At 38.0% G+C, this 19396-nt stretch overlaps 1 protein-coding gene across 3 annotated transcripts in view; it reads left to right on the plus strand.

Moving 5' to 3' along the window:
• src (v-src avian sarcoma (Schmidt-Ruppin A-2) viral oncogene homolog) overlaps positions 1-19374 on the plus strand; it is a 32040-nt gene extending 12666 nt beyond the window's left edge. The window contains exons 2-14 of one of the 3 annotated variants that reach the window (XM_055056785.1): positions 6978-7212; positions 7292-7388; positions 8336-8353; positions 8948-9046; positions 9945-9971; positions 10447-10550; positions 13544-13693; positions 13776-13931; positions 14801-14980; positions 15082-15158; positions 15259-15412; positions 17477-17608; positions 18392-19374. In XM_055056785.1, coding sequence (XP_054912760.1) covers positions 6987-7212; positions 7292-7388; positions 8336-8353; positions 8948-9046; positions 9945-9971; positions 10447-10550; positions 13544-13693; positions 13776-13931; positions 14801-14980; positions 15082-15158; positions 15259-15412; positions 17477-17608; positions 18392-18600 — 1629 coding nt within the window. In that variant the 5' untranslated portion in view covers positions 6978-6986 and the 3' untranslated portion in view covers positions 18601-19374. The remainder of the gene's footprint in view (positions 1-6977; positions 7213-7291; positions 7389-8335; positions 8354-8947; positions 9047-9944; positions 9972-10446; positions 10551-13543; positions 13694-13775; positions 13932-14800; positions 14981-15081; positions 15159-15258; positions 15413-17476; positions 17609-18391) is intronic. The other 2 variants (XM_055056787.1, XM_055056788.1) reach the window with 2 other exon arrangements.
• The last annotated feature ends 22 nt before the right edge of the window (positions 19375-19396 follow it).

The raw sequence follows: 19396 nt of genomic DNA on the forward strand, positions 1-19396 counted from the left end.
TTGTTGGTTTGTGGAATGCTTGGAATCACCTCCATGGCAACAGCGGGACGGTGCGAGTGCGTGTGTGCGCCACAGTAAATATTGACTTCACCTCCTCCCCATTTTTGTGCTGCCATGTTCAGCCTTTGCACACACTTCATCCAGGTTCCAGTCTTTGCACTTGGGGGACAGGGGGAGTGTTCACCTGTAGACCTCCAAACATGGAGGAACTTTCTGATTCTTCTTCTGTTATTTGCTTTTTGCTGTGTTACATCATCTTCATAACTTTCTGGTACTCAGTGTTAGAAAAAAACTCACTTAACAGAGTTGTTGATTCAGATTGTAGTATTATTATTGCACTGTATTTCAGGGTGTTTTCACTCCTGACAGTCCAGAAGACTCGACATTTATTACATTTTTAGCTGGTGCGGTTTGTTTTTACATTTTCAAACAATCCAAGTTAAAGTTAATTTATAATGTATAAGCATCAGAGTTTTATTGCACATTCACGCCTGCCCAAATGAACTGGACTTTCAAGACAAATGGAGTTTGATTAAAGCAAACTTAACATGACAAGAATAATCCCTTAGATTATCAAACAAATGTTGAAGAGAAAATAAATACAAACAAGAGTTATGAAATGATTGCAATCAAAACTAACTCTGCCCAGCAGAGCCAGCAATACCATCAACACTGAACATTTTACATCAGCAGTCATTTACGGTTCATTCTGAACTTTTATTAAAGAAATCTCACTGCTGCTTTAGAAAGACAGATTGAAAGAGTGAATCAGGATCCATAACCGAGTCAGCCAGAATCTAAGACGAGTTTCTACAACTTTATTGAGTATTTTACTCAGAAAATCCAGCTTGGAGATGGAACTGAAGTTGCAAATCACACCAGCATCAAGATTGTGTTTCTTCAAACTCTTCAAAAAACAGGAGTTGAGTTCTTGTGTCCTATTTCAAGTCTTAGGCAGGATTCTTGATTCTGAAGGTCAGACAGTAATCGTGTGGACATCAAGCGAAATTAAGCCAGTTAATTTAAAATAATCACAATTAATACAGAGTTTGAGTTGACATAGGACTTTGTTAGTTGAAATAGAAATTCCTTTAATAGGAAACGTTCTCAAGTGATTGATTTTCTACCACAGATCAAAAGCAAAAGGGATTCTCTTCCACAAGACTGCGCGCATTCACGCCTTCCTAAATAGGACTGTCCAAATAGAAGCTGTGGAAAGGTGGTGCTTCTGTGGGAACACAACTAAATATCTTTGTATGATAAACCAGGTAAAAAAAAAACTGTGTTTGCTTGGAATCAGGAACTAACCCCCCTAAACTGTTAGTTTAGCTGCTGTTATTGGACCGGTTTTCCCTGTCTTGCCTTTTCAGCATCCGTGTTGCTTACCGGTCACAGATGGTATGTCATTGCTGTGTGTGATGAACACGATTAGGGAATAGATGTTGATAATCTGGACAGAACTAGCAGGGTTGGATTATGGTACAATTGGCGGCCAGTGACGCAGGAGCCAAAGCCTTTCCGCTCCCTCCTCCCCTTGTAATAATCACATAGGGGGCATCAAGATGACAGAAGACATCCATCGGGCTGCCTTCAGACTTACATGGATGTTTTCCACACAGGGCAAACTCTCTGTACATGCATACAGACTCTCTGATCCCTTGTGCATGTTCTCTGACAAATCACATGTAGAAAGGGCTTTAAAAACATCAAGGCTTTGATCGTCTGCATCGCCAACTTTGGGAGGCATCTTTCTACGTTTGGTTAAGATATTTATCACTAGTACTGCAACCAATTCTAAATAAGAACAGTGTTTCTCCCAATATGTTCTCCAGTGCATAGAAACAATGTGTTATGCATGCGCAACCTTAGATGCCCGATGTCTGCTGATGGAAATTCAATAAAAACACGATAGTATCTTCCTGTGGTCTGGCAGCTGCTGTTTGCTGAGCTCACTTAAGTGGACTTGGTTGGTGTTCATCTGGCTCTAATGTGCACTATGTGACATGTCCAGTGAGGTGGTCACATTAAAAATCAGGTCGTTTTGCTCTTAGCCGGCGCTCTGGACTGAAATGACCCCCTTTAAACTGCTCAAGCCACTAATGAAAGTCTGCAAGACATCTTAGACCATAAAACTCGAGCATTTATTATTTATTAGGTTGCAAAAGCCTGAATATATTACCAGAGATAAGTACTATCCAATTGCCTAAGAAATCAGTGCCTGAAAGACATCTATAGTCTTGTCAAACTCATTTATGTTTGATGGCACTCCTGTTTCAGGTCACATAATTTGCGTCAAATTCCAGTTTTAAAGCCTTGCAAAGTGCCGTTTTAAACATGTCTTAACTTTTACCACCTGATGTGATAATTGCAGTTGTGGTTTTGCACAACACAACCAGCATGAGATGGAAACATGTCTACAGTGGAGTACATACCTTTGGAATACCAGAAAAAAAAAAGTCATTTATTGTTATGATCTAATAAATCAGTACAGTAGAGCCACAGTATTCGGTGGGGGTTATGGACCACAGCCATCCACAAATACTTGAGACACCCTCTTAAAACACTTATAACAACCTATTTTAATAGTACAAACACAAAATATATCTTAATATGCACTATTATGCACATTGGAAACCACGTTAGCACTATTGCAGAAGCTGCTATTGTCTTGAATAGTATATAGTCAAGAATAATACAAATGAATTGTTTACATTTTCTAACAAATAAGAATCCAATTTCTAAAAATCCTTAATATGTTGTTTTCAGCTGTTGGCATGTTCATAATCCTCCACAAAAGATGAAAAGATTTTTTAAGGGGGTCAAAATCATAATTTATTTAATAACAAAAGCTGTCCTGTGTGAAAACAGTCCTTTGTCACAATCTTGTTCACTTATTAATAATCCTGTTAACGACCGAAGGACACCAGATACTCTTCTTAAAGTTCAATAAAAGGATACTATTCAGAAACTGATTGTTTTCACATAAAAACACTGAGAAGCAGCATGCCGTGGAGGGAAACAGCCCTGGCAGCTACGGTAAAAGACTATTCCCATTTCCCCAAACCTCAAGAGACATGAAGGATTTGGAATTCATTGCCAGATCTTATGCATAATTAAGCTAATCGTAACCCTTCCACCCTCCTATCCAGCTACATCCCCCCGAAAAGCTCATGGGATTTTCATGCTGCTGCTTTTTTTTACACTAACTCAGTCCTGTGAGCTCAGAATTGACCTCTCATTATCATTAACTCTGCAGATAATAATACCTCTTAACATAGTTTGGTCTATGACATGAACCTAGACTGCTGATTTTTATAATTTTTTTTTTTTCTTATTCCCTCCCCGTCATCAGACATATTTCCATGCGGCCAGCAAACCACAGGCCAGTTTCTGTGCAGCCTGCTGAGAGTCGACAAAAGATGGCTTTGTTGGAAAAGGAGTGAGAAGAAAGACCAAAGACTAACACTCTGTTCATGTTTTACTTAATCTGGTCCTTGCATGGAGTCTTGGCCTTTGGGGTAAAGCAAGTGATTCTCTGTTCTTTTTATTTCTTTTTTTACATCAGATTTGGTTTTGCTTTTTTAATCCCGAAGGTAAATCCACCACCACATCTCCATTTGTCTTCACCTTCTAACTCTCAGCCCCATAATGTGACTTTAAGCACCATTTGAGGACTATTAAGGTGACAACCCCTCGAGTGAAAGCTGTGCCTGTGAAGAATGGTCGTGGCTTTCTAATAATTGACGGCTGCAGAGGAGAGAAGTGGTTCGCTCGCTTTGCTATGCATCAGACGGCTTATTAAACATGCAACGTTTCTGCTTGGGGAGAGCGGAAAAACACATAAAAAGCAGCTCTCTGAACCACTCGATATCTTTGTGTTTGCTCTCTTGATACTGTGTGTTAACCTGCTAACTCTCACCCCTATATTTTTTTGCAGACATACCCAAAGGCGATATATATCTCTACCGTCCTCCTCAACCTTTCCTTGTCATGCTCCCCCTTCACTGAAATCAACCCAAACACCTCTGTTGCTTTTGTTGCTTTTCTGCTTATATGCAGTTCTTTACAAATCCATTGGTAGTCCTGTGTGTGTGCTTTTTGTTTGTCTTTTCACTTTTCTTTTTATATTACAAGAAGCCACAGTGTATTTCAGTGGAGTTATGTGCACAGACGTTCATAGATGCAAAGCTACACAGTCGCCTTAAACATAGAGCCAAACTACAACTGAATCAAAGACCATGTCATTTTTAAACTGAAGTTAAACAACAATTTCCATCTGTTCTAAATAAGCATGAGCTATTCTTCAAAGCTAGTAGAGACAAAGAGATAAGAGGTGGTTCTTCAAAGTGTAAACTCAGGGGGGTTGTAAACAAATGCACAACACACTTCTTAGAACAAAAATGTTGAAAATCATGCATCTTTTTTCTTCCCACTTCCCAGTTATCCCCCACTTTGTTTCACACTCTGTGCACTTACACACTGCATCACTTTACCTTATATTACCCATGCTGTCATTTCCTCAGCAGACCATTATAAAAAGGAGTTGCAGTTATGAGTAACCATATGCGACTGAAAAGAAGCAGTGACAGATTAATCTGTTTTGCTTTGCCTTTTATAGCCAGATGTTTTCCTCCATATGTCATAGGTCCGTCGCCCTGAATGATTTAATCTCAGCCAGACAGAGTAATGTTGTTTCTCTCATTTAGATGCCGAACCCTAGCTTGTAAACTCATGAGTCCAAAGACACCATTGGTATATTGGAAAGATTCATTTCTCTATAAGCAACAAGCGCTGTGCAGCAGATGTGAACAGAAAGCTGGGCTGCTTGGCATGACACACGTTAACCTTTATCTTCATCTGATTATCAGGACTTTCCAACCCCCTCCACAGTCACAATATATTTATTTTCTTTAACTTAGCACTAAAAAGTAGAACCCCCAAGGCGATATGTATTTAATGCATTCCCTAAATTAGCCTAGGCTTACTGCATTGTTTTCACTGTAATGAGAAAAGCTTTAAAAATGGGCAAAAAAAGCAATGCAGTTCAAATTTACTGAATCCAGAAAAGCTACAAAGGCCATTAGTGATTCATCATCTAATGAAGAACTGCTATTAAGAAAAAGGCATAAAGTTTCAAGTTTTTATTTTTTTTGCCTAATCGGTAATTCACTGTTAAGTTAAATACAGGTCATCTTACAATTAGGTGTCCTTCTCTTCTGAGCTTTAGGGAGCGTGTAGCTTGGTGAATTCTGGTCATAGTGAGAAAAAACAACACATTAAAATGAGAATGAGTGAAAGATGAAAACAAAGAAGTGGGTTCTGAATGCTTCAGAAACTCTGAGGTGTTGCTGAAAACCCAAGACATTCGGACTCTGATAAAAGGTTCTCAGCGAACATTTCTCTGATTTCGCTTCGAAACTCCTGTTGACAGAGCAAAATAAAATGGAAATACCTTTATTTTTATGTATTTAGTGTACATGGCTAAATTTGGTGAAAACTAATCTCACTATATCAGTTTAGATGCAAAGCAAACTTGTCATCTCTTGTATATTTTTAGCTTTCAAATATAATAAACGGTGGAACATTTGACTTTTTTTTTAGCTCCAATTAAATCACATCTTCAACATATATTTTGATACTGAGCATAATTAGCCAATTTGATTATCAGAAGCACCTTTCAACCATATTTAGACATGAATTGGCATCATACAACCACCCACTGTCTTCCAAATTCAGTCAGGAGTAACAAGTCCACTAATCCTGGGAAATACCGGCCGAGACATTCCTGGGCCAGGAGCAAAATATTGTCCATCCAGTGTGCTCTGCTGGATGATCTTTACAATTACTATCCAGGAGTTTTTAATCCATTTGACAATTTTTGCGAGTATTTTGCAAATAAAAATCTTACAAATGTACAGAATTCTCCTTCAAATCAGATAAACTCTCCTCAAAAATATTTGTGTCGCCTGTGTGGATACAAAAACAGGACAGTGGAAGCGGACTGGTTGAAACAACAAATAAATCATACAACTTCTTAGAGTTCTGTGGAAAATAGTTCAACAAAGTGTTGAGAAGGGGACACCCTTTTGGCATATTGTTTGACGCTTATCTTTGAACAGAACAGCACAATTTTTGTCGCTCATCTTTGTGAATGAGAACCGATTTCAATGCTTCAGATGCAGCATGGGCGAGCCTTAAGGGTGAGCCGCACCAGTCTACAGGGGAAGCTAACTGCAGCTGCTTCTGTACAGAATCGTACGTTTTGGTGTCACAATCCTAGTTGAGGGTTGGGGAGTAGAAGTACTGAAAAATCAAAAGCTTTACGTTTTGGCTCTTATTTTTCCTTATTATGGCACTCTTGAGATTTGTCTATGTTACTGCAACGGCTCAACCCATATGTCAATGCTTCATTCTTCTGTCATTCATAAACAAGACACCAAGATACTTGAAATTCTTCACTTAGGATCTTAAGGTGCAGATTTCCCCTAATGCAGGATGTCTTTATGTGAACATCTTTTCAACAATTTCACCTTTTTAGTCTTTTTGGGCACATGTGTTGCTTTAGGGAATCTCTGAGTCAAGTAAGAAGAAAATGAACAGTTCCTTTGACTGCAAATCTATGTACATGCGGCTGTTCCAGAGATCTGTGTTTGCAGTTGCCTATGGCAAATATTGTCTGTGTGTTTGCTCTGCTGGTTGCAGTGGAATGAGGGGGATTTCATATTTGTCTTGAAACCAAAGAGTGGCAGCTGCTCTTCAGTCTGTGGGGAAAGTTTTGTGATAGTGTTTTCCAGACCTTCTCTCAAGTCTGTGTCTGGCTTTGAGGTGGTCAGAAGACCCTAAATGGATTATATGAACAACCCAAAAAGAAAGCAAGACTGTTTGATGCCAAATTATGTGTAATTTTCACTTTTTAGTACATTTTATAGCTGTTTATTCTCTGACTGGCTTCTCACTGAGTCTTTCATGCTCTGCAGGTCTTGGCCATGGGGGGATCCAAGAGTAAGCCCAAAGACATTGCCCAGCGAAACCGCAGCCTGGACAGTAACATCAGCTCAGGGGGAGGGGCTGGCAGTCTGCACCACAACTCGGCTCAACAGTCAGCGACACCCAACCGCAGCCCGATTGTGGACACGGATCCACAATTAGTGACCAATAATGCCGGACTCGTTCTGTTTGGAGGTGTGGACAATAACAGAACAACTCCAACAGGTGAGATGTCTTAGACTTTGGTATTTTACGGCATCATTTAGTTCCTAATTAAAGCCCATTTATCTGTTTTTTGCATAAGGTGTGACGGCATTTGTGGCCTTGTACGACTACGAGTCCCGAACAGAGACAGATCTGTCTTTCAAGAAGGGGGAGCGTCTCCAGATACTAAATAACACGTAATATACACAAAGAAAACATAAACAATACATCATGACCTTACCGCATTCTTACTCTTTTTCCTTTCGAAGTCCCTCCACAAAGCTTTCAATTACATTAGGTTAAAATATTTCCCACTCCAGTTTCATAAATTTTCAGACTATCTAGTCTAGTGCCTTGGCACACCTTTGCAATGACATAGTGATTGTGAAATGATATGAAATATTGTTTGTTATTCCTAAGAGCTGGGCATTCCGCAAGACCTACTTATTTACTGAGTGGAGTGCTAACCTATGTAAAAGGGAGGGTCATGCTTGTTTTTTCACTTGTGGATTATCAATAGAGGTGCAGTGAACCATATACAGTGTACACAATCCTGTTCACCCAATAAATTGCTGACCTAGAAGGCAGAAGCTTTGAACAATAGTGGATTATAGCTGCGTCTGGCACCTTGAACCAAACTGGATCATCGAGTTTGAGTTTATAGATTAGATTAATTAGATTAGATTAATTAATTAGATTAGTTTTTGAAGAAAAAATGATGCTCAACTATCTAGTTTTCTAGTTAGATTTGTTATTATTGATGGATATCAAGCTCTACCTAGCTAGCTAACTTGTAAGCTAGTTGGCTAAGTAGCTTATAAGCCATGAACCATAGCTAACTTACAAGTCCTGAAATTTGAGTTTGCAAAAGTTTGGAATCTGTAAAGGTTTGGAAAGCATTCAGGAGAAATCCAGAAGCATTTTTTTTTAAATAATACATTATCTTAAAAATAATACTAATAATAATAATAATGCGTCTACATTTTCTCCTTCAGTCCTGATTATTCAGTAGGGAAAGTGTTTGATACTTCACACTGATCTGTGATGTTAGCCTTGCTGCTCCTAACTTGCTCTCATTTTTTCCACTTTTTTCCCCTTCATTTTTTCTTTCATTTTTGCATCATGAACCATTATTTGTTTATAGGAGGAAGATAAACTGCAGGTTTGTTAAGCTTTTTCTGGAATTTTGAATTCATACTGAACGCCTGACCTCGTTTGTTTGTCACGTAGTCCACATCCTGTGTAATACCACTTCATCACATAACTCTGCCCTTGGCCCAGAAATCCTTGTTACAGTAATCCAGGGGAGCTGATGCAAAGCCTTGCAGCACTATCACTGCCATAGGTCAGCTAGAGGTAATGAGAGTGAACCTTGTTTTGCCCCAAATTCACTCAGTAAAGATATTGCTGCAAAGCTGCAGCAAACCAGTCTCTGACAAATCATACAGCAACTGCATCTCCTCTATTTCATACCCACATGAATGCATGACTGTATGATTTTATGGCTTCAAACTAGTGTTTGTTTTTAATTTAACAGTAGAGCAACCACGGCTTATGTTTATCAAGCTTCTCTAGGGCCAAGAGCTCAACCATGTCTAAATGTAGCTTCATTTGAGTTTACCAGTGTGACCAAAAATGACAGTGTCGCTTTGATTCATGCTTTTAGAGACTTGATAAACCTAAAATGGATCTTTGTGTATCTGATGTGTGACGAGCCTTGGTTTAAATGCTAAGTCTTATCATTTTATCTGTGCAGGGAAGGGGACTGGTGGCTAGCGAACTCCCTGACCACCGGAAAGAGCGGTTATATCCCCAGCAATTATGTGGCTCCATCTGACTCCATCCAGGCAGAAGAGTAAACCCCTTCATTTATTTTTTCTACATGTTCTGTTTTATCTGTGTCTCACCAAGAGCGATGATGATCCACTCCCTAATTCTTAAAGGCTTTCTCTCTTGGAGCTTTATGTTATTTTGAAATTACTTTTTGAAGAAAAGGTCTAAGATTTTGAGAAGTTAAAACATTGTTTTTGATTAGCTTGGCATAGCTTGGACTGCTGCATCAAATAGCTTGAAAACTGATTAAATCTCGCTACCCATACCTCTTAAATCAACAATGATTATACAAACAACAGCTTGGCAAAGAGCTAAATTATTTCCATAATGTGTTTACAGTAGACTTCTGGTACTCCACCATTAAAACCTTGGTGGTTAATTGTCAAGACAATGCTAAAATGCCTTGCAGTAGTTTAGCACTGCTGATTCTGGTTCTGGTTTATTCAAAGGCAGTGCAAAATATTGCCCTAAATGTGTGTTTTTATAATTCTCCACCTCATGACTTGGAGTGTTTGACTCCTACAGCATGTAAAAATAATGAGCACATAATTTTTCCCAGCACTTTATAAAAAAACATTGTTTTTTTGTAATTATTATTTTATTCTTCATATAATTGATGTATTGTGGCAGAATTATTACACCTTTGACATGTTAGCTACCGTTAATGCAATCTGCAGTCATAAGCTATTTCTCTCTGATTCCTTGCTTTGATGCAGAGACATTTATGGACATTTCTGTTTTGACTCTTCAGCATTGTCTTACCAAAAAAATTATTCCAAAATATCTTAACTTAAACTTTGTGTGGGTGCTTAGAATTTTCTGAATTTGCATGCCTACCTGCTCGCCTTTGCAGCATGATGCATGAGCTAACCTTTATCTGTAACTGCCTCCTTTTTCACTTTTCCCTTCTGCTGCATCAGTGATCTCAAACTGACACTAGATTCCAGGTAAGCAGCGTTTACTGGAGAAAGAAATACTGAATGAATATCAGGGCTTCCAGTTCATAATTGCAGTTTTATGCGGGTAGAACAGACTTTATTTTCTCTGCTGCTTTTTGTCTCTTTACTCATACTCTCCACTCCACTTCACTTTTTCCCCAAACAGATTGGTTTTTAACACTTTGAAATCAATCAAATGAGTAATCTTTTCAAAACAGACTTGTTGCTTTGCTACGTTGAAATGAAGGAAAACATCAAACTAATAAATTACTAACTAATGCATTAAATGTGTGAAAAAATAAGAAATTTGTCACTTTTCCAATGCTTGTGTTTGGCATCTACTTTCAAGCTTCATTTGAGAGAGACAAAATAAACTTTAACAGTCTACTAGATGAATTCATAATTTGTTGCTCTAATTCCCACATATGTTCTGCTCCCTGATGTCTTGGATTTGCTGTGTTTGTCTTTTTTATTTGTACTCTAGATGGTTCTTTGCCAAAATCACACGCCGCGATTCGGAAAGGATGCTGCTAGCTTTAGAAAACAGAAGAGGGACTTTCGTGGTGAGAGAGAGTGAGACCACCAAAGGTCAGTGCTTCACCTTTCCCATTCAGTCTGTTGAGTTACGACTGCAAAATTAAAACAGTGATTTGAATTCCCAGAGATTCCTACCACCTAATTTAAATTGTGTTTCGTGCTCTTAGATTGTAAATATAAAATCTTCTCACAAAACTAAGTTAAATTTTATTTTTTTAAATACTAAGGCAAAAACACTAAAATAGGCTGCCACCAATTAAAATTAAATGTATGAAATAAAATATTTAAGGTTTTGAAAACAACAGTTTAAAATCAATTGGATTTTATATCAGAAGCACTATATGAAAACTGAATTATATTTGCTTTTACTTAGCAGATATGTGTTACTTAATTCAATTGGTTCGCTGGAAAACCAAACATTTAGCTGTTCTGGAATATTCAGGTATTGTTTAACACAATGCCAAGATGGAAAAACACCATGATCTTAAAAAAACATCTGTGAAGAGTTGTCAAGACAAATTATTCAAAAAGTTTAGCTAAATTATTGACAATTGGAAAACTTTGACGAGAGGGTCCTCTCTCAAAATCTCTTCTTTCTAAATATGACCTGTGCAACAGTTTGGGATTGTAAAGTTTCATCTGAACAACAAATTATAACATTTTATGGTGAGGACAATAAAGAACCAGTGGCCATGATCATCACCTTCCTACTAAATATTTGGACCTGGGAAGCAGGGTTTGTTCTCAGGTACTGATTAACAAAACCAGGTGAAATTCCTTTAATGTGCAGAGTTTTAGTGGACTTGTGCCCTCTTCCACATGTTTAGTCTGGTGAAAACTTGTAAAAAGTAGCAGAAAAATTTAGAAAAATTTAATTTAGTTCATTTATTAACACTAGTTTATATATATTATCACCTCCATATATATGTCGAGATTTAGAGGGACATTTGTAGCAAGCACTCACATTTGGAAAGACAAAAAGAACATACTTTGTTTGTCTTTCTAACTCAGTAAATGGCTACAAAACATTAGGTGTTTCTCCAAACGTGTCCATGTCTGGAGTCAAAACAATAAATAAAAGTCTTAGACAAAGATGGCAAGATAGGAACTAACGTGTGTCTTACCACCATTCAAAGTGATGAGGAAGGAATAGGAGCAAAGATGCGTTTTTGTGATAACATCACATAAATAAACACTTCTCAGACTTTTAACTGTAACTATGTGCTTTAATTAGATTCCGGCTGTCTGCAGCAAACTCCCAACATTGTATGTAAAAACAAAGATAAAAGATACCGAGAAGCACCCCTTAAGAATGGTGGAGGATGTGTGATGCTGTGGGCTTGTCATCATTCATTTTTTTAAATTTCAAGAGATTTAAAATAAAAATCTGATTGTCTTTGCGAGAAATGTAAAAAAATGGATCAAATTTGACCTAATCAAGAGAAAAATGGTTCACAAGTCACAAACAACCTTCTTCCATTAGCGTATCAACAGCATGACATACCCAAAGGTTTTAGAAAATAAATAATAATGCAATTTTCTTCTCTAAATAAAGAGGTTAGAGGTTGAAATTCTGTAGCTACAATAAAAGATTAATGTCTTTTATAGCATTTTGTACATCGATACTGACGTTGTCAGTACATGTGGAGGACTGTGTACTTATAAAATGTTCAGACTTCAACATGAATCTCAGTTTAAACTCTGTGCAATTTGAACAAAGAGGACATAAAGGAAACTTTAAGCAATGAGGCATGTTCCCCCACTGTTCACTGCACTCCCTGCTGTGTTCTTGTAAAAGCGTTTGTACAGAAGAAAACCCATCAGGTGGCAGGGGAAAGGTTGGATGTGACGCTCCTGTAAAGTAACGGGGCTCCTGATAGGCAGCTGCTGCATCCACAGATACAGACACTGAGATCAGGTTGAATGTAAATTAAATGGATGTAAAACGGGATTCAAATGATCAGCCTTCTTTTAACCTTCGTTATAATCAGCTGTTTCAGTGCTCATCAGTCCAAATGAGAGAAAAGGAGGGAGATTGATTAGAATCAATAGGGAAGAACTGGTTGGATGAGGGAAAAACACAGAATTTAGGTCAGTGTGGAGCTGAAGCTAAGAATTGTACAACCACAAGCCACATCATCCAGTTCAAACAGAGGAAGTGGGGGAAGTGGCCTTGGGCCTGGATGTTTCACTATTGGTTGTGTGCGCTACGACTGCTCCCTCTTGTGGTGAAATCAAAACATTGCACAATGCGAAATTTTGGGCATTTTTAGTGCTGTCAATCGCTTGAAAAAAAATCAGATTAATCACACTCAAGTGCTGTGATTCATCACGAATAATCCTTATGCCTAACTTTGTGAGCAGCAAGTTTTGAAAAAAAAAAGTAAGAAAATGTTTCATTCTCTCAAACCAAACTGAAGATTCTCAGTTTTTCAGGTCTTTATATTCCAAATATTTCAGCTGCCTGAAGCGTTCGGTTCCTACTCTGGAATATAGGAAATAATTATTCTTTCAAAAGCTCATTGACTGTGTTTATTCATCTCATCATGGGTGACAAATCTTGTGGATTTGGAAACAGTTGCTCGTAAGTTACATGGAGACAGTCGTCTGAAATAATCTGTCCCATTCCGCACCATGAGAACCAGGTTTATTTTTTCATTATTATTTATTTATTTATTTTAGAGTTTTGTTGTGGTTGTTTATTTAACAACAGCTGTCGATTTACACTGTTACAACCTTGACAGAATTATGTGAGTTTATAGAGAAATCCATCAGGAGTGCAGTGAAAATTGTCGGATTCACATCTCTGGCTGCAGAACGTTCTCCTGACACAGAGGGTACAGAATTTCATTCACCACGTAATTTGGTCATGTGAAATTTTGAGTGCTTCATTAAATTTTTACAGACATTTTTCACCTTTTGGTGTCGTTTGTGTTTGTCTAGCCCTAGATAACCCTCCGCGGTACAGTCGCTTTTAGCACACATTAAAATTTTCAGACAAACCTTACGCATTAACGTTAACTTATCTATTTTTTTCCTTCCAGGTGCTTACTGTTTGTCAGTGTTGGACTGTGACAACACCAGAGGGCTCAACGTGAAACACTACAAGATTAGGAAGCTGGACAGCGGGGGCTTCTACATCACATCCCGCACACCATTCGCCACCCTGCAGCAGCTTGTCAATCATTACCGTAGTGAGTTCTGGGAGAACGTTTCCAACTCAGTCTATCAACTAAAACGTTTATTATTTTTTAATAAACGCTGTGTCCTCCTCAGAGCATGCCGACGGTCTGTGTTACACTCTGACGGATGTTTGTCCCGTGCTGAAGCCTCAGACTCAGGGCTTATCCAAGGATGCCTGGGAGATCCCGAGAGAGTCGCTTCGCCTGGAGGTCAAGATGGGGCAAGGCTGCTTCGGAGAAGTCTGGAGAGGTAGGTCATACAACATATTTCCTACTTTTCCGTAATAAAAATAGCTGGTTCTCTTTATTCCACTGGTACATTTTTAAAAAAGATTTAGCAACCTGACATCTGCTGTAAACATAAATCAATGTCTTTCATTATTAGTGCATAATCACAATCTGACACTGGAAATGTATAAAATTCAATCTTTAAATTAAGAGCATTTACTATAATTATGTATTATTACTACTTGTGGAATAGAATAGGATCAGCCTTTATTGTCTCGCAAAGAGGAAATTCAGGTATAACAACAGCAACAAATACAAACATTCACACAAAAAGTTTTTGAAGTTATAAAAAAATAAGATTGTGAGGAGAGAAGAGGAGTGGGGAGAGAATACACCCCTGAGGAGCACCGGTCCTGATTATTCTTGTGCTTGTTGCTAAATGCTACTGAAGTGTAAGTGAAAGTGAAACTTTATTATAGGCGCAAAGCATTTTTAAAAAGTGAAAAATAAAACCCACAGCATTACAAATTTACATCCAGGTTAAAACACCAATGATTCAACAAGTTTGAATAAAACCAAACTGTGCTTTGATCAGACTAAACTTATTAAATATAAAGTTTGCACAGTAATTTATTTTCCTTAAATATTGAATAATTTAGCAAAATTTGAATAATAAATCTGGAAACCCTTGAACATTTTGCACAAAAACGTTTTCAACTTCTATGAATGTCATTTGTATTAAAGTCTGCTCTTCACAATAAGGGCATTTTTTGCCATCCTGTTATCTTTCTAACACCTTAATAGGACACTTTGCAACTCGTGGCTGAAAGTATGAAGGAAGTCCTGAGTTGTTACACATGTGTCATTGATAGTGGATCTGCTTTTCATCAGGAACGTGGAACGGCACCACACAGGTGGCGATCAAGACGCTGAAGCCCGGCACCATGTCCCCCGAGGCCTTCCTGCAGGAAGCTCAGGTCATGAAGAAACTGAGACACGAGAAGCTGGTTCAGCTGTACGCCGTGGTCTCTGAGGAGCCCATCTACATTGTAACAGAATTCATGGACCAAGGTCAGCATGCTAACATTTTAGACCCTATAATTGAATTTCTCCATGAAATTTTCTTAGTTGTTTAAAGACTTGCAGCGTTTAACAAACTCCTCTACAAACAGGCAGCTTATTGGAGTTTCTGAAGGGACAGTATAGTGCAATGCTCCGTCTCCCTCAGTTGGTGGACTTTGCCTCTCAGGTCAGAATATTTTCTTATCATAAGTTTAAGATGCTATACCTTTTTGATTTTTTGTTGTTGTTTTTGGTAATAAACCCTAAATGTTGCCACCTTTCATCAGATTGCTTCAGGAATGGCCTATGTAGAGAGAATGAACTACGTTCATAGAGATCTCCGCGCCGCGAACATCCTGGTTGGAGATAATCTGGTTTGCAAAGTGGCTGATTTTGGTTTGGCTCGCCTGATTGAGGATAACGAATATACAGCCAGGCAAGGTGAGTAGTAAAAGTCCTAAGCCTCATAACTTGTGGCGCCACTTTAGAAGCAACTGCCATCTGTAATAACGACCAGTCAGTCTTTCACATTGCTGTGGAGGAATTTTGACACACTTTTCTCAAGAGAATTACAGGGTTTAATGTTTAATCTTGTTTAATGTCACACTACGACATCTCAATCATATCTGTTTTGGGGATTTTTGGACATTCACAGTTTGTGCCATGGAGGCCATTTTGCCTGGTTTCATTCTTATTGTTGAATCTTCAATATTGACCTGAATTGAGGGGAGTGAAACCTGCAGAACTTTAGATGTTGATCTTTGTTCTTTCATTACTTCTTTCAAAATATGAATGCATCCAAATTTTCTCTATATGTGGATGGATTCATATCTATTTACAGACTGAGAGATGTCAATAACTTTGTTTCCCACCTGTATGCATATTTCTTCCATGGTGTGAGGCCTTTTGGCATCTTTTAGCCAAGTTAATTTTGTCATACAGGTTCTATTTGAGTGATGTCTTCATTCTAAAAGTTCATGCTGGTGTGTAGCTGATAAAATTTAAATTAGCTTTCCAAAAAAATGTTGCTGATCATGATGAAAGCATGCTTTAACGGGGGGTCGGAGGGTATTTTTCCTCTCAGGGCTGATGTGGATAGCACTAACATTTGTAAACTGTTTTATATTTACTAAGCACAGTAATTCAGCGCATGCAGCGATTGATGCACTATGAAGTGAAACTGATTATTAGTCAGGTTCATCCAGATTCCAACGCGCACTTACAGGCAGAAACTGCAGAAAGTTACTGACAGGAGGAGGTAACTGGAGCCAAACACAAATGTCTGTCAGACAGTTACTGTAAATAATGGCTTGACTCACCCAGATTGATGGGATGAGGAACTTATTTTGTGTTAAACTCAATTATTTATTTCTTCAACCCATTAATACAGCCTAAAACTATGACATAAAAAATCTTTTAGTAATGACAACAATGATTGCTTTAAAATGTTTGTAAAATTTCCAAGTGTTCTTTTTTCTTCTAGAAGCTCCATATAAAAACTACTTATTTCACAAAAGTTTAAAAATATATTTTTTCCATGCTAATTTTATGCATTATTTACAAAAATAAAATAAAACTAAACCACAAAATTTCTTTTGATGCTTCTCTAGCCAGTTAAAGTGATTTGATGACATGATGAGGATGCTACCCAGACAACTTTGAATAGAACATATTAGAAAATTAGTAATTCAGCAGCATCGATGTGCATAGGTTCACTCAAAAAACATATAAAGTATACATTAAAAACAAGAGAAAAGATTTGAGTTTGGACTCTGAACTTCCTGTAGGAGAGTCTCTTGGTTCTGAATTTTCTGTCTGTGTCCCAATCTTGAGATAAGCATTAGAAAGTAGAAAGAAAAATATTTTCTTTAATATATCACACAATCCTTACTAAGTTTAGCTGTTTAATCCAATTTCAGACACTGAAATTCCTTCAATTTTAAGTTTCTGTGAAAAAACCTTTGCAGTGCACCTGCTGCATGTCCTCGCTCGGTTTGAATTTGTCATAGCCTGTTTCTACATTCGTTTAACTGGAACGGTGACTGGTGAAGATGAAGCGGTAGATATATGCTCAGCCAGAATGAAATGGCAGTTCTGACGTAAACCTCTATGCTGAAAGCTGTGGGTGGTGATACAACTGGTTTCTCTTTAAAACAAGCAGCTGGGTCACATGTCAACATCATGAGGCTCAAAAGTTACTGACGAACATGGAAACTGATTCATGTTGTTGCTTCCCAGTGTTTTTCACTCTCCCAATCCTTTCCTGGAACAGCATTCCTTAAAATCATGAACAGCTTATCACAAATCATCTGTAGCTGATATTTGATGTTTTTAAAACTTAGTTATATGTATCGCTAACTCCTATGGCAAGTCAGAATCTTCAACTCTTGTTGACCTCATTTATTATCCATCTCTAATTCCATTAAGTTGAAGATCAGATTTTGTAAGGCAGCTTTGTACGAGTCATTGATTTCCTGGCATGCTAATCAATCTGTTTTCCTGCAGGCGCCAAGTTTCCTATCAAGTGGACGGCTCCTGAGGCGGCGCTGTACGGACGATTCACTATTAAATCTGACGTCTGGTCATTTGGGATCCTGCTGGTTGAACTGGCCACCAAAGGTCGCGTGCCCTACCCAGGCAAGGCTCTTTTTCTCAGACCTCGTTTCATGACATCAATACTTTAGGCATTCTATCATCATGTGTGCAAAGCAGTCAGGTTAAAGAGAAAGTACACCCTTTTTCAACTATAAGTAGAAATAGTAGTAGTAGTTTCTAATTCTCAAATATGTGTGTGTAGGGTAGAGGGGAATAGTTAATCATTTCAGATCCAAAACTTAAAAGGTTTCACATGTTTGCCTTATTGAATGAAAGACTTCTCACTTGCTTATTTGAAAAGAATTTGCTAAAAGGAAAGGATTTAGCTCACTACATCTTTGAAATTGCTTAGTCATTTTTGCCAAGTTTGCAAAATGTAATAAAAGCATATCTAGCTGCAGTAAAAGTCACTGGACAGAGGTGTCCCAGAATACATGTTATTGATCCATAAGGGAAAGTTGCTTATTTGTTTGCAAGTTAATTCATCCAAAGTATAATTTAGATAAAATTTATATAAAGAATACAAAAAGCAAAAGAAAGAAACTGAAATACTTGTGCCTTACTTAACATTTTTCCAAGTACGATTTGATTTTGTCCTTTTTATTGAAAAGTAAAAGTAAGTAAAAACCCTTCAGGGCCAGGTTCAAATCATTCCTAAATTCCAGTCTTGGACCGGACAAAATCAGTCAGGGTCCTCAAATGGCCCTGGAGTCGCAATTTGGACACCACTCTTATACTTAAACGTGTAGTAGAGAAAGTGGGGGCACTTTCTTTTTTTTCACTGTGCAGAATGATGAACTCTTAAGGTGTGGTTTGTCATCCTAGGCATGGTGAACAGAGAGGTTCTGGATCAGGTGGAGCGCGGCTACAGGATGCCGTGTCCGACTGAATGTCCTGCTTCTCTCCATGAACTGATGCTGAACTGCTGGAGAAAGGAGCCCGAGGAGAGGCCCACCTTCGAGTACCTGCAGGGCTTCCTGGAGGATTACTTCACCTCCACTGAGCCTCAGTACCAGCCTGGGGATAACCTGTAACCAGGCTGTTTGGATATGCAAACATGGACATGCATGTGTGGGAATAAAGGGGCAGAGATCAGCATCAATCGGGGTACAATCACTGACCATTTTTGTTTTTATCTCAAAGTTATTAACTTTTTTCATACATTTTTATCCAGAGAATCTTTAAAAAAGTGCAAAATAATTGTTTAATTGGTTTCTCTGGCTGTTATGGAATATGATCAGTGAGTCAAACTTGGGAAGTATTGTTCTGCTGATACGTTTTTCAGACAGACGTACATTTTTACCACATTTTCTTTCACATACAATTTGAAACAAGCTCAGACTGTCTTCCTTTGAGCCTATAATAATTTCTTATGACGTTGTGGATCTGGTTAATTTTGAACTTATTTCACCCTGATCAACTGGAAATGTGTCATAGCTGCCATGGGGTTCATACAGCTGTTTCTGGTCAGAAAAGGTCAACTCAGGATGAGGGAAAGCAAAACTAATCTGCTGCAAAGATTTTTGTGCCAATGAAAATCTATTTTGTACTCTATTTTTGTTCTATTTTTGGTACTTTTCTTATAACAAAAAAAACGATGTTGTTGCTCTGAAAGGGTGATCCACTGCTCCTTCTGTGTATAGATTTTAATGTGCTGAGTTTTCAAATTATTTTAAGTCTCCTTTCATTTTAAGATTTGTTTTTTCTTCAGCACTGCTATGTATTTTTTTTTTCTTCTTAGTGCCATCCTGAGCACACTTTTACACTGGAGATTTTTTTTGTTTCTTTGTTTTTTGTTTTATTTTATTTTTTTATTTTTTTGGGGGGGGG

The sequence above is a fragment of the Poeciliopsis prolifica genome, unplaced genomic scaffold, assembly GCF_027474105.1.
Source record: "Poeciliopsis prolifica strain line A6 unplaced genomic scaffold, Auburn_PproV2 SCAFFOLD046, whole genome shotgun sequence".
Taxonomy (NCBI): Eukaryota; Metazoa; Chordata; class Actinopteri; order Cyprinodontiformes; family Poeciliidae; genus Poeciliopsis; species Poeciliopsis prolifica.